Below are 13,565 nucleotides of genomic sequence, written 5' to 3'. Positions count from 1 at the left end.
TGAGATCACTTGGACACAGGAAGGGGAACATCACACACTGGGTCCTATTGTGGGGAGGGGTAGTGGGGAGGGATAGCATTAGGAGATATACCTAATGTAAGTGATGAGTTAATGGGTGCAGCACACCAACATGGCACATGTATACATAAGTAACAAACCTGCATATTGTGCACATGTACCCTAGAACTTAAAGTATAATAATAATAAATTCTGAGCTCATTTATAATAAATTCAGTTTTTCAAAAAAAGAAACACAATAAATGGAAAGACATCTCACGTTCATGGACTGGAAGACTTAATATGGCAATATTCTCCACATTGCTTTACGTCATGAATACAACGCTTATGAAAATCCCAACTGCCTTTATTTTAGTATGGAAATTGACAAGCTGATCCTAAAATTCATATGGAAATACAAGAGACCTAGAATAGCCAAAACAGCCTAGAAGAAAAAAACTTAGGACTCCCACTTTCAAAATTTCCTACAAAGCAACAGAAATCAAGGCAATGTGGTATTGGCATAAGAAGATATTATAGATCAGTCTGATACAATTAAGAGTCTATAAATAAACCCATACATCTATAGTTTTTTGACAATGGGAAAAAAATATTTTCCATAAATGGTGCTCTGACAATTGAATAGCAACATGTTAGATGAAGTCAGATCTCTCTTTCATACCATATACGAAGATTAACACAAAATGGATCAAGACCTAAATATAGGAGATACAACTATAAAATTCTTAAAACTTAGTCATAAATATTCATAACCCTGGATTAGGCACAAGCAACCGAAGAAAAAATAAGTTGGACTTAAAATGAAAAACAGTGTTTAAAACGACACTATCAAAAAAGTGAAATGATTGAGAGTCTGTGTGATTGTAATCACATGGTGACAACACTCAATCTAAATCAGACCTCTGTTGTATTCTCACCAATTTGTTTTTTTTTAAGCAGTATTTAATGGGTACATTTTAGAGTCTTCCATTTTGTGTGGAATTAGGGGAGCTTCAAATGCTGTAATTAACATTTTTTTTAAAAAAAACTTGAATATTGAAACCTAAAAAAGTGAAAAGCCCACGGAATGAAGAAATACTTGCAATTTATATGTACATAAGAGTACTATTCAGAATATATAAAGAACTACAGCAAATCAACAATAAAATGATCTAATGAAACGGACATTTTTCTTCAAAAATAGGCAAATGGCTAATAATCCTATGAGAAGATGTACATTAACCATTAAGTAAATTAAAATCTAAACTATGGTGAGATACTACTTCATATACAACTTGGATGGCTACAGCCAAAATAAACAACATGTTTTGATGCCAAGAAGTGAGACAGAAAAGTCCATATACTGTATGTTTCCATTTACATGAAATGTCCAGGATAGGCAAATCTGAAAGCATATTTAGGAAAATGGGAAAAAGTCAAAGTACTTTTTAATCCCACTTATTAGAAATGACGCCTAGGTTCCTCTATACTTACATGTAAAATTTTGTTTGCTTGGTAGGTATCTTACGGTATACATAATTTTCTGTCATTCCTTCATTATATTTTGAACATTTTCCATGTCATCAACATGGGCTGTTTCCTCCAATATTTTATTGTCAGGCATCTAGGATGTTGCCAACTCTTGATGCTCTCATTCTAAATCTACATATAAATAAATATTTTTAAATTTTATTTTTATTTATTTATTTTTGGGACGGAGTCTCACTCTGTCGCCCAGGCTGGAGTGCAGTGGCTGGATCTCAGCTCACTGCAAGCTCCGCCTCTCGGGTTCAAGCCATTCTCCTGCCTCAGCCTCCCGAGCAGCTGGGACTACAGGCGCCCGCCACCACACCCGGCTAATTTTTTGTATTTTTTAGTAGAGATGGGGTTTCACCGTGTTAGCCAGGATGGTCTAGAGCTCCTGACCTCGTGATCCGCCCGTCTCGGCCTCCCAAAGTGCTGGGATTACAGGCTTGAGCCACCGCGCCCGGCCTCAATAAATATTTTAAATAAATCTGTCTGAATTTCATTTCATAAGGAAAATTCTAAGAAGCAGAATTATATAATGAAAAGATGATTTTTGTGGCTTTTGTTAACCTGAGATGATGAATAAACCAAAGTTTGTGTAATGGTTTTATTGCCCTTTATCAAGGGGAAAAAAATACACATTACAGAAATAGCAGCAACTTTAATTACAAGCAAAGGTTGATTTTATTCCCACACCCCAATGACTTCTTCTTTTGGTTTCAGCAAATAATTTATTAATAAATGCATCTAGTAAACCTCAAATAGTTATACCGAATATTTAAATTCATTGGCTAAAATTATGGCTTAAACAGTTGATATGTGAACCAAACAACACAACAAAATAAAAATGGGTTTTTAAAAATTAAAGTATATAACAAATAAATTACCAAATTTTCTGTGAACCTGCCAACCTTCTTGCCTTGGGGCCTCCTATCTCTATTAGTTGTAAAAGAATATTGTATAAAAGAGAAGATTCATTCACGGCCTAACCCACAGGAATACAGTTACCTTACTGGTGCCCTGCTTTCAAGAATGTGAGATGAACTCAGCAGCACAGTGTTTTATTTCAGATACTTGAAAAGATCACAGCTCTTTATAATGGTAAATCATTTTTATTGACTGAATGTTCACACCAAACACAAAAGCAATGCTGGTTCTTCTCCTTAATGGACTAGGACAGGAGAAGAGAGTTCAGTTTAGTTTCTTGCTGGGCTGCATGTACTCACATGCAAAACATTATCTTAAGATTCAGGGAAAGGTGGTTTGAAATAAAGACTTAAATAAAAATAGCACCAGAAGGACCAGGTACCAATAATCACATACTCCACCCATTCGGGAGTTTTATTTTATGAAATATTATTGCACTTGTAATGTAAAAAGTAAATGATAGTAAATTACCCAACTCAGTAATTTTAAATACTTTGATGCATTCTGAACTAAGCAGTTTCAAAATGGTTTTGAGTTTCTCTTCAAAGGAAACCTGGCTAAGACAACTAAATCTAGCCATTTACTTTAAAAAGCAAGGAGAGAGGACCAAGTTTTGTTTCTAAACTACAATTGCACTATGAGAAAAGAGGCTGTTTTAGATAGTGGTACGAATTTGGTCCACATCAAATACATCGTTATTATAAAAATAAACAAGTTTGTTTTTTGTAAAAAATAACATTGCATTCCTTGTTCAAATTGCACAGTACAAACAAGCTGTCTTAATACTGTTATAAGGTAATTAGAATTACATACAGTGGATGGGTGTTTAAAGCAATTAAGGAGTATGCAGTTGTTTTCATAATGTATGAAAACAAATTTAAGTCATTTCTAGAATTACATAAAATATTTTAAGTTTACAATGAAGAATGTATTCTTTACACACTAATTTTTAGTAGCCGTGATAATACAGGATTCAGCAGTCTATTTACATAGAAGTCCATCTTTATTCAATTTACAAAAGCAATAAATAAGAAACTACGTTAATTTGCACAAAACCTGCTGCATTTCATGATCAGTGTGACCATTTCTGTTACTTCATGACCAAGCCAATAAACCTGTCTTCCTCAGTTTTGCAGAGGAGCAAGCCCTGTCTTTGTATGTGTAGACATGCAGAATCCAGCATTAAAACCTTGCAAATTATAATACAAGTCCTAAAAATATGAACAGTGCCTTTGAGTATATTTACACAAGAGTATTCACAAAAAGATACTGTTCTTTAATACAAAATAGTTTAGTGGTATCTAACAGCATAATTGAGAAGAACCCCCCTCAGACCTCTGCCCACATTGATCTAATGAGAATCAAGCTTGCTAAAACAAGCACATTAACTCATAGGTAAATAGCTTCCATCAATTCTGGACTGGGACTTAACTGGCTAGTAAAGCCAAGGAGAATGTTTCCATCACACTGGCACATATTATCTATTCAGGAGGACTGATTAAGGAGTCCAGCTCTATCCAAGGGAGCAAACAGGTAGCTCAAGTACCTGATAAACTACAGCAAGCACCTTAGCATTTATTTTTTAAAAAGCAGTCTGGACATAATGCAGAACTGGGAAACGTGAGAAGATGTAAGTAGTGAAAAAGTAAGCTCACCTGGGGCAAAACAATTCCTGTGGTTTAAAAGCTACCAACCTTTGAGTAAAACCAAAATATTCTCATGTACATCTGTACAATACTTTTCACTGCAGCTTAAAAATTTTTTATGAAAGATGCTTTATATCACATTTTTATGGAGTCAAAAAGATTTCTTAGACAAGAAAGAATTATTTAAAATCTAATAATACTTACCAAAGAGTCTCTGAACTGAGTTCTCCTGTTAAATCATCGAACTGTGTTACAACGTACTGAGTTGCACGCTGCTGCTAATTAATACTGCCCCTTTGTGACGGAACCTCGCTGTTGTTAGGACACAGAACAGTCGTAAGTCCCATCCTGAAAAGGTTCTTCCTCCTCTGCTTGGGCTGTGTCCTCCTCTTTCCGGCTGACCATACTGCTGCTTCCAGCTTCTCCCTGGGGGATGCTTCCATGGCTGGAGGAGCCTCTGCTCTCCTCTGCCCGGGGGCTGGTCTGTTCAGGAGTCTTACCCACAGTTATTGGCTGGAAGGCATCTGGCTGGACCTGCTCTTCTGTTATCTCACTGAGCTTCTGCAGTTGTGGCTTAATGATGTTTAAAAATGGCTTATATCCAGGACTATGTAGAGAAAAAAAACATTAGCTCCTCTGCCATAATTCAAAAGGTCTGGTAGAATGTTACGGGTGAACTTCTACTAAACATTGATATGATAAGGACAATGATAGATTAGGAGGGGAGATAGGAGGCAAAGAAGGTAGGGAGGAAGGGCTTCTTGGGTGTCCTGCCCAGCAGAGGGGGTTACACATTGCATAAGCCTTAGGCTTAAGTTTCTAAGCACTAGGGGCAAAGGCTGATGTTTTAGAACTAGTATTAAAACTAAAAATTGTATTTTACAATTGAAAGGCCAACAGGAGCTTAGACTTGAAAAAGGACCTTCAGACAACATTTAACCTAAATGCATTTGGCAATTAAGGAAAACCAGATCCAAGTAAGGGAATTAACTAGCTCTGAATACACACATAACTGGTAATAAAGACAGGGCTAGAGTCCAAGGCTCTTAACTGCCACCACAACTCTAATTTGGATTTGCTTGTAACTGTCATGGAATGTTAAATTCACATGGACCTTAACTTTGAATCTTTTCAAGTAGATATTTTTAGACTATTGCTTTAAATTCCACAGGGCTGCAAATCTGAAGTTCCAGTCTAATTCTAAGCTCATTTGCACTGCATCAATCTTAAGTCAGTGATACACATTCACACTATAAATTATACACTGACCAACAGTGTAACTTTATTTGATGGATATTCATTTAAATAGCTGGGTATAGAATGATTATTAAAGAAAGTAGCTTAAAAATGAACATAAATAATATATAATAAATAAAATAAAATACATGAACCATAACTAAGCCTTAATGTGAAAGGACAGGATTCACCAAAAGACATGGAAGGACACCAATCCTAAGGAAAGCAGCACTTACCAGTCTGTCGAGGCCCATCGGTCTACTGCATGGAGCCCTGTCTTTATGTTCTGTAACATCTCTCCATCTACCTCTGAAGACTGTGTAATAACCAAAATCTGATTGATTATTGAAGATTCTCTAAGAATCAGGCCTATAACAATGCACCAGTCCAGGCACCCTGCCTCCATGAAAATGTGTAGCAAATATCTAAATGTAAGCAGAAACAAAATGATTTATGCTAAGCAGGCTCTATAAGATGTACAGAAGTACAATGATTCTTAGGAAAGTAGCCCCATACCTATTTGCCCAAATACTCTGAGTAGGCATTCTGTGATTTCAAATAGCCAAGAAACTCACCGAAGCTGGACCTGGGATTTATGAGGCCCTTTACTGGCCAACTCCATGGAAATGTGCTCCAGCTCTGACTGAGTTAAACTGAGTGTAGAGAAATTTTCATCCACCATCGTCCAGTCTCCATCCACCATGGAGCTACTTTCAGTCAAGTCTGTGGCTGAACCAATACTGCATTCATCACCTGATGAAGAATTGCCAAAAGTTACAAACCAGCTTCTTGGAGAAAATATATTTTCTTTTAATTTTAAATATTAGCTGTTCCTCAGATGTTGATTTCTCAGACTCTTGAAACTAAAACATGAAATCCATGGCTAAAATTACCATGTGAACATAGAAGATATTTAAAGAAAGAATTAGATAACCAGACATTATGTACCTTTAGATGGAAAAACATACTACCACCATCTATGAAGCAGTCTTCTCCAGCTCCCTCAGCAAAATCTAGCTAGAATTTGACCAAGTCTTTACATTCAGCTACTAATTTACAGGAAATACAGAGGAAACTGTTCAACTAAACCATGAAGATGTAATAAGCAAAATCATTATTGTGAGAAAATCCACAAAATCAAATTTCTTCCATGAATAAACTGCAAGGAAGGGAAAAGGAGATGGTGGGGGAACATCCACTTGAGAATTAAGAACACAATCACAATATGTGAACCTTACTTAAATCTTGACCTGTACAAAATTTTGATGTTTATGAAAATTAGAAATCTGAATACTTATTGGATATTTGATGGTATCAAGGAATCATCAAATTTTTATAGGGATGATAATGGTATTTCGGTCATAATTCTTCAAGAGTCCTTGTAGGAAAAATACTGAAATATTTATAGCTAATATATCATGGATTGTCTTCAGTTAATACAAGAGGGGGAGGTACACCAAACAAGTGTGGCCATTAGTGATGTAAGCTGAGTGACGGCCACATGGGGGAAGGAGGGGAACCCCACTATATTATCTCTACTTTTTAATATATTTGAAATTATCTCTTTAAAAAAGTTTTGTAAAGTAATGGTACCATCCCACAACCATTAGGATGACTACTATCAAAAAACTGAAAGTGAGTGTTGGTGAGATGTGGAGAAAATAGAACCCTTGTCCACTGCTGAGAATATAAAATCGTGCAATTGCTATGAGAAACATTATGGCAATTCCTCAAAAAAACTGCAAGTAGAATTGTGACCCAGCAGTCCCATTTCTGGATATATACACCCAAAAGAACTGAAAACAGTCTCACAGAAATATTATATACCCACGTTCATAGCAGCATAATTCACAATAGCCAAAACTAAAAGCAACCCAAGTGTCCATCATCATCCGAATACACAAAACATGGTTTCTGCATACAAATGAATAAAACATGCTCCAACACAGATGAACATGAGGACATTATGCTAAGTGAAATAAGCTGGTCACAAAAAGACAAACACTATATGACCTAGAACAGTCAAATTCAGAGAGAGAAAAAATAAAATGGCGGTTGCCAGTGGCTGGGGGAAGAAGTATGGGGAGTTGTTATTAAATAACATATACAGGGTTTTCATTTTGAAGATGAAGAGCGTTCTGGAGGTTGATTGCAGAACAATGTGGGTGTAACACTACAAACTTTGCTTAAAAATGGTTAGGCTGTTAAATTGTGTATTCTACCACAATTTTTTAAAAAAAAACTGATGAGATCTGTAAGCCTCCTCACATAGCAGAAGCTCAGGTAATAGTGATGGCAGACTGATAATCAAACATTAGACAAATGCCTGGTCACTAAAAAAACAAAAAACTTCAATTGTTGTTTAAGCTCCTATACTGTATAACCCTATGCCAACACAAATTGCTTCAAAAGCTCTTCAGTTTGTAATTTGCCCATTACTATAGAGCAGAGGTTGGTGTACATTTTTTTGTAAAAGGGCCAGATAGTAAATATTACAAGCTTTTAAGACCAAGAGGCAAAATCAAGGATATTATGTAGGAACTTATATAGCAAGAGCAAAAGCAAATGTCCACAAATTTTTAAGAAATAAAAAACCTTACCTCCTCACATATTCCAAAAGAAAAAGAAATAAAAAATATAAAAATGATAATGGAGTAAAATTTTTTATGATCCACATCTAATTACGATAAAAATGGAATTCTTTATATGAGGATAACACATTTTGCTTATTTGGAGGTCAAAGTGTTTCCTTATCAGCAAAACTGATTTACAAAGATTCATCTATTGATCTGTACTATTTATTTTGTTCACGTAAAATAAATATGGCAAAGTACAGTCAAGGCCAATTTGGCCTTGTTCTACAAACTGTCTACCTCTCCAGTGGATACAAATGGTTAATCCTCCATCACGACAGAAAACGAGTGAAGGTCGATCTCTGAAGTGCTATAGCACATAAACTTTCTTCAAAGGAACTGAAGAACAGCCAGGTCTTAAAATGACATTTACCTTTATTAGATAAAGGTGACAAGAAGGCATCTTGCATCTGTGGTCCATGGGATGAAGCTGTGTCTATCTCATGATGGGTGGGGCCAATGTTGGTGAGCCAGCTCTGACTTCGCTGGATGTTGGAGATGCTAGCATCCATCTCAAGGTTTAAAAATGGGTCAGCTGATTGAGACTTTAACAGCTGCTCTCCCACTGCAGAGTGGGTCCGAAAACAAAAAATGGAGGAAGAAATTCAAGATGCACGCACTGACATTTTCAGTTCAGCTCTTTTAGCTTCCCCCATGTGCCTACTCAATAAGAACAGTTTAAAGGCAATTACTGTCTTACACTGTTTCCAGCCACCCCAAAACTAGAGACGTGGGATTGTGTAACAATGAACTGACCATACAATGCCACCTAACAGTTATATCATTGTATCTCTTACTGGAGCTAGGCAAAACTGTATTATGTTGATCTTCTAAGTGATTTGCTTTGGTTCTTAAGATAACATGAAGTTTCTAAATGCCAAAGTTAAAAGTTTTGGTTTCAATATTCATAAATAATAATAATTAGAACAGTCTTCATAAAAAGACCTGAATTTAAAAACTTTAAACTTTTCTTTCACCAAAATATACATTTTCAGTTTGTCCTCTCCTACTTTAGAAGGTGGCCTTTACTGTTCCCTTCGAGTGAGTTCTGTCAGCTTATTTTGAGGTCCATGTCTATCTGATTCCAGAACTCTCCCACAATAACATGAGCATGGTAGCTTTTATATTCAGGCAGTTCTCAACTTCTTTATAATCCAAGAATGATTAGATTTTTGAATTAGACTTCAAGGTCACAAGACTTAGAGACATAGGTTCTACTTTATTTACATCCTTGGTCAAATAGTTGGCATTCCAACTCATGTACAAAAAGTTGGCTTTTATCCACTCCTAAGTTTGGAATGAAAATAATTCCTTGAATATCAACTAACAGCAAAATGTGTAAATACATGGAGTAAAATACAATTCTTCTTGTACAAGTGACATGAAGTCTACATTACCACTTCGGTATTTTCCATTTTTGAAAGGAGAACTGATAGAAGAGGCTGGGATGATTGGAAGTGGCCACAGGAAATCTTTATGGAGTCTCTTCAGGGCTATTACAAAGTTGTCTACCCGGGCAGCTCGGGTACGTTCCTTGCACAGCCAACTAATTAGTTCAAAGCCCAGCTGGGCTGCAAAGCAGCCAAGGTCCTTTAACCTCACATCTTCTAAGAGGCGCCGAGCATGTCTCCAGAGCATCATGTCAATATACATGTTCTCAGCACAGTCACTGTCTTTGCTCCATCTGTAAGTGGAAACACAAGAAAGCTACAGAATAATCTTTACTGGAGGATTTCACATACTTAATTACGCAGACGTACTGATAAAGCTGACAAGGAGATAAGAGATTCACGATCTAATTCTGATTGACAATGATGATAAAGTATCAGCGCTTCTCCTCCGTGTTACACCACAACCCTCGGAACACAGTAGGCTCTTTAAGACACATCTCTAGAATGAATACAGGGAACAGGAAAAGGGGGATGGAAGAAGTCAGACTAGGAAGCAGGTGACAGGAAAGAAAGGCAGCAAACCTATGCCGTATTTGAAAAGCCCAATGAAGAGAGGGAAGGAGAGCACATCAAAGAAACTAAGGATAGAGAGGCAAAGTGAAATTAAATTTCTCAGTGTGAGTCATGCAGACATGAAAAGAAAACCAATTTTTTTTTTTTCTTAAATGACAAGGTTTCACAATGTCACCCAGTCTGGAGTGCAGTGGTGTGATCATAGCTCACTGCAACCTCAAACTCCTGGGTTCAAGCTATCTTCCCCACCTCAGCCTCCCAAGTAGTTGGGACTACAGGTACAATTCATTTGGCTCCTCCACTGTTTAATAACTTCTCTAATCAATAGGTCAAATGCATTAGCACTAAATTTTTATTTTGATTTTTTATCAAAAGGTATAATTAGAAGGACAGGTAAAACTACTGACTTTAAGAAGGCTTTTGGATTACCTACAGATTTATCTATCTTCCTTTTTACTTGCGTCCTCTATCATCAGAGGTAATTTAAAAGTCTGTTGCATTTTCAAATCAAAACCACAATGCAATGCCACCTTACTCCTGCAAGAATGACCATAATCAAAAAACAGTAGATGTTGGCATGGATGTGGTGATCAGGGAACACTTCTACACTGCTAGTGGGAATGTAAACTAGTACAACTGCTATGGAAAACAGGGTGGAGATTCCTTAAAGAACTAAAAGTAGAACTACTATTTGATTCAGCAATCCCACTACTGGGGATCTACCCAGAGGAAAAGGCGGCATTATTCAAAAAAGATACTTGCACACGCATGTTTATAGCAGCACAATTCACAACTGCAAAATTGTGGAACCAACCCAAATGCCCATCAATCAATGAGTGGATAAAGAAACTGTCGTACATACGTATATATGATGGAATACTACTCAGTCATAAAAAGGAACGAATTGACAGCATTTGCAATGACCTGATGAAACTGGAGAGCATTATTCTAAGTGAAGTAACTCAGGAATGGAAAACCAAACATTGTATGTTCTCACTGATATGTGGGAGCTAAACTATGAGGACACAAAGGCATAAGAATGATACAATGGACTTTGGGGACTTGTGGGAAAGGCTGGGAGTAGGGCAAGGGATAAAAGACAACAAATATGGTGCAGTGTATACTGCTCGGGTGATGGGTGCACCAAAATCTCACAAATCACCATTAAACAACTTACTAATGTAACCAAATACCACCTGGACCCCAGTAACTTATGGGGAAAAAAAAAAGTCTGTGGCATTTGGCCAGGTAGGGTGGCTCACGCTTGTAATTCCGGCCTTTTGGGAAGTAGAGGCAGGCAGATCCTTGAGGCCAGGAGCTCGAGACTAGCCTGGGCAACATGGTGAAACCCCATCTCTACTAAAAATACGAACATTAGCCGGGTGTGGTAGCACATGCCTGTAATCCCAGCTATTCGGGTGGCTGAGGCAAGAGAATCCCTTGAACCTGTGAGGCGGAGATTGCAGTGAGCTGAGATGGTGCCACTGCATTCCAGCCTGGGTGACAGAGTGAGACTCTGTCTTAAACAAACAAAAGTTGTTACATTCAGAACAGGTACATCAAGATCTATTCCAGAAAAAGGGGCAGAAAATACTCAAAGGGTACTGAAGTGAACTTGGGAGGAAGAAAAAAGGGAAGCTTTCTGTGTGGTCTCTGCTTTTTGGGAATGGAAAAATAAACTGCAACTGGATGAAATAGTTGTTTCCATTAAGACCCAATTTTGTAAATGTCTTGAAATGCAATGCGTCATGAATGCCCAAAAAGCAGTAATGGCTCTTTATTATTTTACCTTTTTCCAGAAGGACCAGATGGCATGCTTAGTGTTTTCTGTAAACTGAATTTACTCGGAGGAACATTTTCAGCTGACTGGGATAAACTGATGCTTCGATTCCTGAAGAACTCAAATCCACCACTTGAACTGGGTTCCTAGGATTACACACAATATGCAGTACCATTAGAGAAAGATGCCACATGGGTGTATGGTCTAGAGATGTATAACTTTTCCAACTAACCTGAGTTGTGGGTGTGGATGGAGGTGTCTCAGATTCTCCAGAGCCAATGGCTTTAAGAAATCGAATCATGTGTCGACAGAGGTCCCACTTGCCTTGTTCTAGTGCTGTGTTGAATAGAAGGGTAGCATGTTGCCTACTTACTGCAGGGACTTCCATATTCTACAAAAAACAACCAGGACAGCATTCTTTTTATACTACACAATTTGGGAAGATACGAGCAATTCTTTATCTCCAGCTTTCTAAACTCAAAGAATGTAGTCACACCACCACAGGGGTTAGTTTAATAGCAAGATTAAAAAGTACCATACAAGCAAAAGCGAGGCAAGTGCTCTTCTGGTGTATGTAAACTATAATTTATTAAACTCCCACTACATGCCAGATACCGTACATATACTTTAATTCATTATTTCATTTATTTCTCCCAGTGACTCTGCAGATATACGTATCATTTGTATTTTACAAGTGAGGAAACTCAGTTAAGTAAATTGTTGAAGATAAGCAGAAAAGGAAGAGAAAATAGGGAGGTTTGCCCGACTCCAAAAAAAGTCAGGTCTGTCACCTGCTGTAGAATTTTCTGAGGATGTAAGTAAAATCTTTGCTTTGAGCAACAGCAAGTAGTAAGGTCCTGCTGCATATTCAGAATTCCTCCATTTTTCTTTCACAAATTTAACCTGCCTATCTTGGTCTTCATGGAAAGGTGCCTAATATACAACTTTAATTGTAGTTGTTAACTGTCAATCCGTAGCAACTTAGGAATTCTGCTGCAGAAAAAATTACATTGTCAGGGAGATCAGTGAAGTTACAGGGAGTGACCCAGAACCAAAAAAAAACAGCTGCATTTATTTTGATTCTGTTTTTAAACCCCTATGGATTTTTCTTTAGGGCTAGCCATGGATCATACTTCAAGGCCACCCGGCCTCTGCCTGAGTGTCTCTTCTGGTTTCAGTCCGCTGTCGTGAAGCAAAGAAGCTGACGGGAAATCTGCTTCAGGCAGAGATTCAAACCAGGTTTATGGTTAGTTTCTTATATCAATGAAAACAACTTTGCAGTAACTGGAAATAATCTTTAAGTGTAGCCTATCAAATAACCAACTGTCAAGCCCTTTTGTCAAATATCTAATGAAATAAATTTTCAGGAGTTGCAAAGAAGCCATTCTTTTGAGAAAAACCGTGTGCTCTGAGGGTCTTTGCTGTGGCAGGCCTGAGCCTTCTCCGCGTGCTTTGGGGAGACTAACTGAAGGTGCTCTGTTATGACCATGCTCTAATAAGTGTCCCCTCAGCAACCCACACTAAAAGGAAACAAATCTACTGTTGTGGGAAGCTCAAACTCACTAATATCCCAAATAATACTTTCTTTGCTATGTTTCTTATGTAATATTTCAATAATCTTATGTAGTATTTCTTACATGTTCTTATTATATGTATTCTAATACATATATTAAATTTCTTCAATATATTAAATTTTCAAACTACTACTCTGAACTCAATCTGTTTAGGCTTGTTTATGCACAAACAGGAAAAAATATCTCTGCAATGTTACTTTATGACATTCAAAGGAATCTGTCTGAATTCTTCCAAATTTAAGATATAAACAGAAAATCTGACTATGAATTCCTTAAACACA

General features: G+C 37.1%; 1 protein-coding gene across 4 annotated transcripts in view; it reads right to left on the bottom strand.

Moving 5' to 3' along the window:
- Nucleotides 1-2,117: 2,117 nt before the first annotated feature.
- RIC1 (RAB6A GEF complex partner 1) overlaps nucleotides 2,118-13,565 on the bottom strand; it is a 165,408-nt gene continuing 153,960 nt past the window's right edge. For all 4 annotated transcript variants that reach the window (XM_011988383.1, XM_011988384.1, XM_011988385.1 and 1 more), the window contains 7 exons: nucleotides 11,943-12,101; nucleotides 11,720-11,856; nucleotides 9,364-9,650; nucleotides 8,340-8,531; nucleotides 5,909-6,086; nucleotides 5,570-5,758; nucleotides 2,118-4,704 (listed from right to left, as the gene is read on the bottom strand). In XM_011988383.1, coding sequence (XP_011843773.1) covers nucleotides 4,416-4,704; nucleotides 5,570-5,758; nucleotides 5,909-6,086; nucleotides 8,340-8,531; nucleotides 9,364-9,650; nucleotides 11,720-11,856; nucleotides 11,943-12,101 — 1,431 coding nt within the window. In that variant the 3' untranslated portion in view covers nucleotides 2,118-4,415. The remainder of the gene's footprint in view (nucleotides 4,705-5,569; nucleotides 5,759-5,908; nucleotides 6,087-8,339; nucleotides 8,532-9,363; nucleotides 9,651-11,719; nucleotides 11,857-11,942; nucleotides 12,102-13,565) is intronic.

This window comes from Mandrillus leucophaeus, unplaced genomic scaffold, assembly GCF_000951045.1.
Source record: "Mandrillus leucophaeus isolate KB7577 unplaced genomic scaffold, Mleu.le_1.0 Scaffold329, whole genome shotgun sequence".
NCBI classification, from domain to species: Eukaryota; Metazoa; Chordata; class Mammalia; order Primates; family Cercopithecidae; genus Mandrillus; species Mandrillus leucophaeus.
Note: the sequence above shows the minus strand (reverse complement) of the source record. Positions and strands in the feature narration are given on the sequence as shown.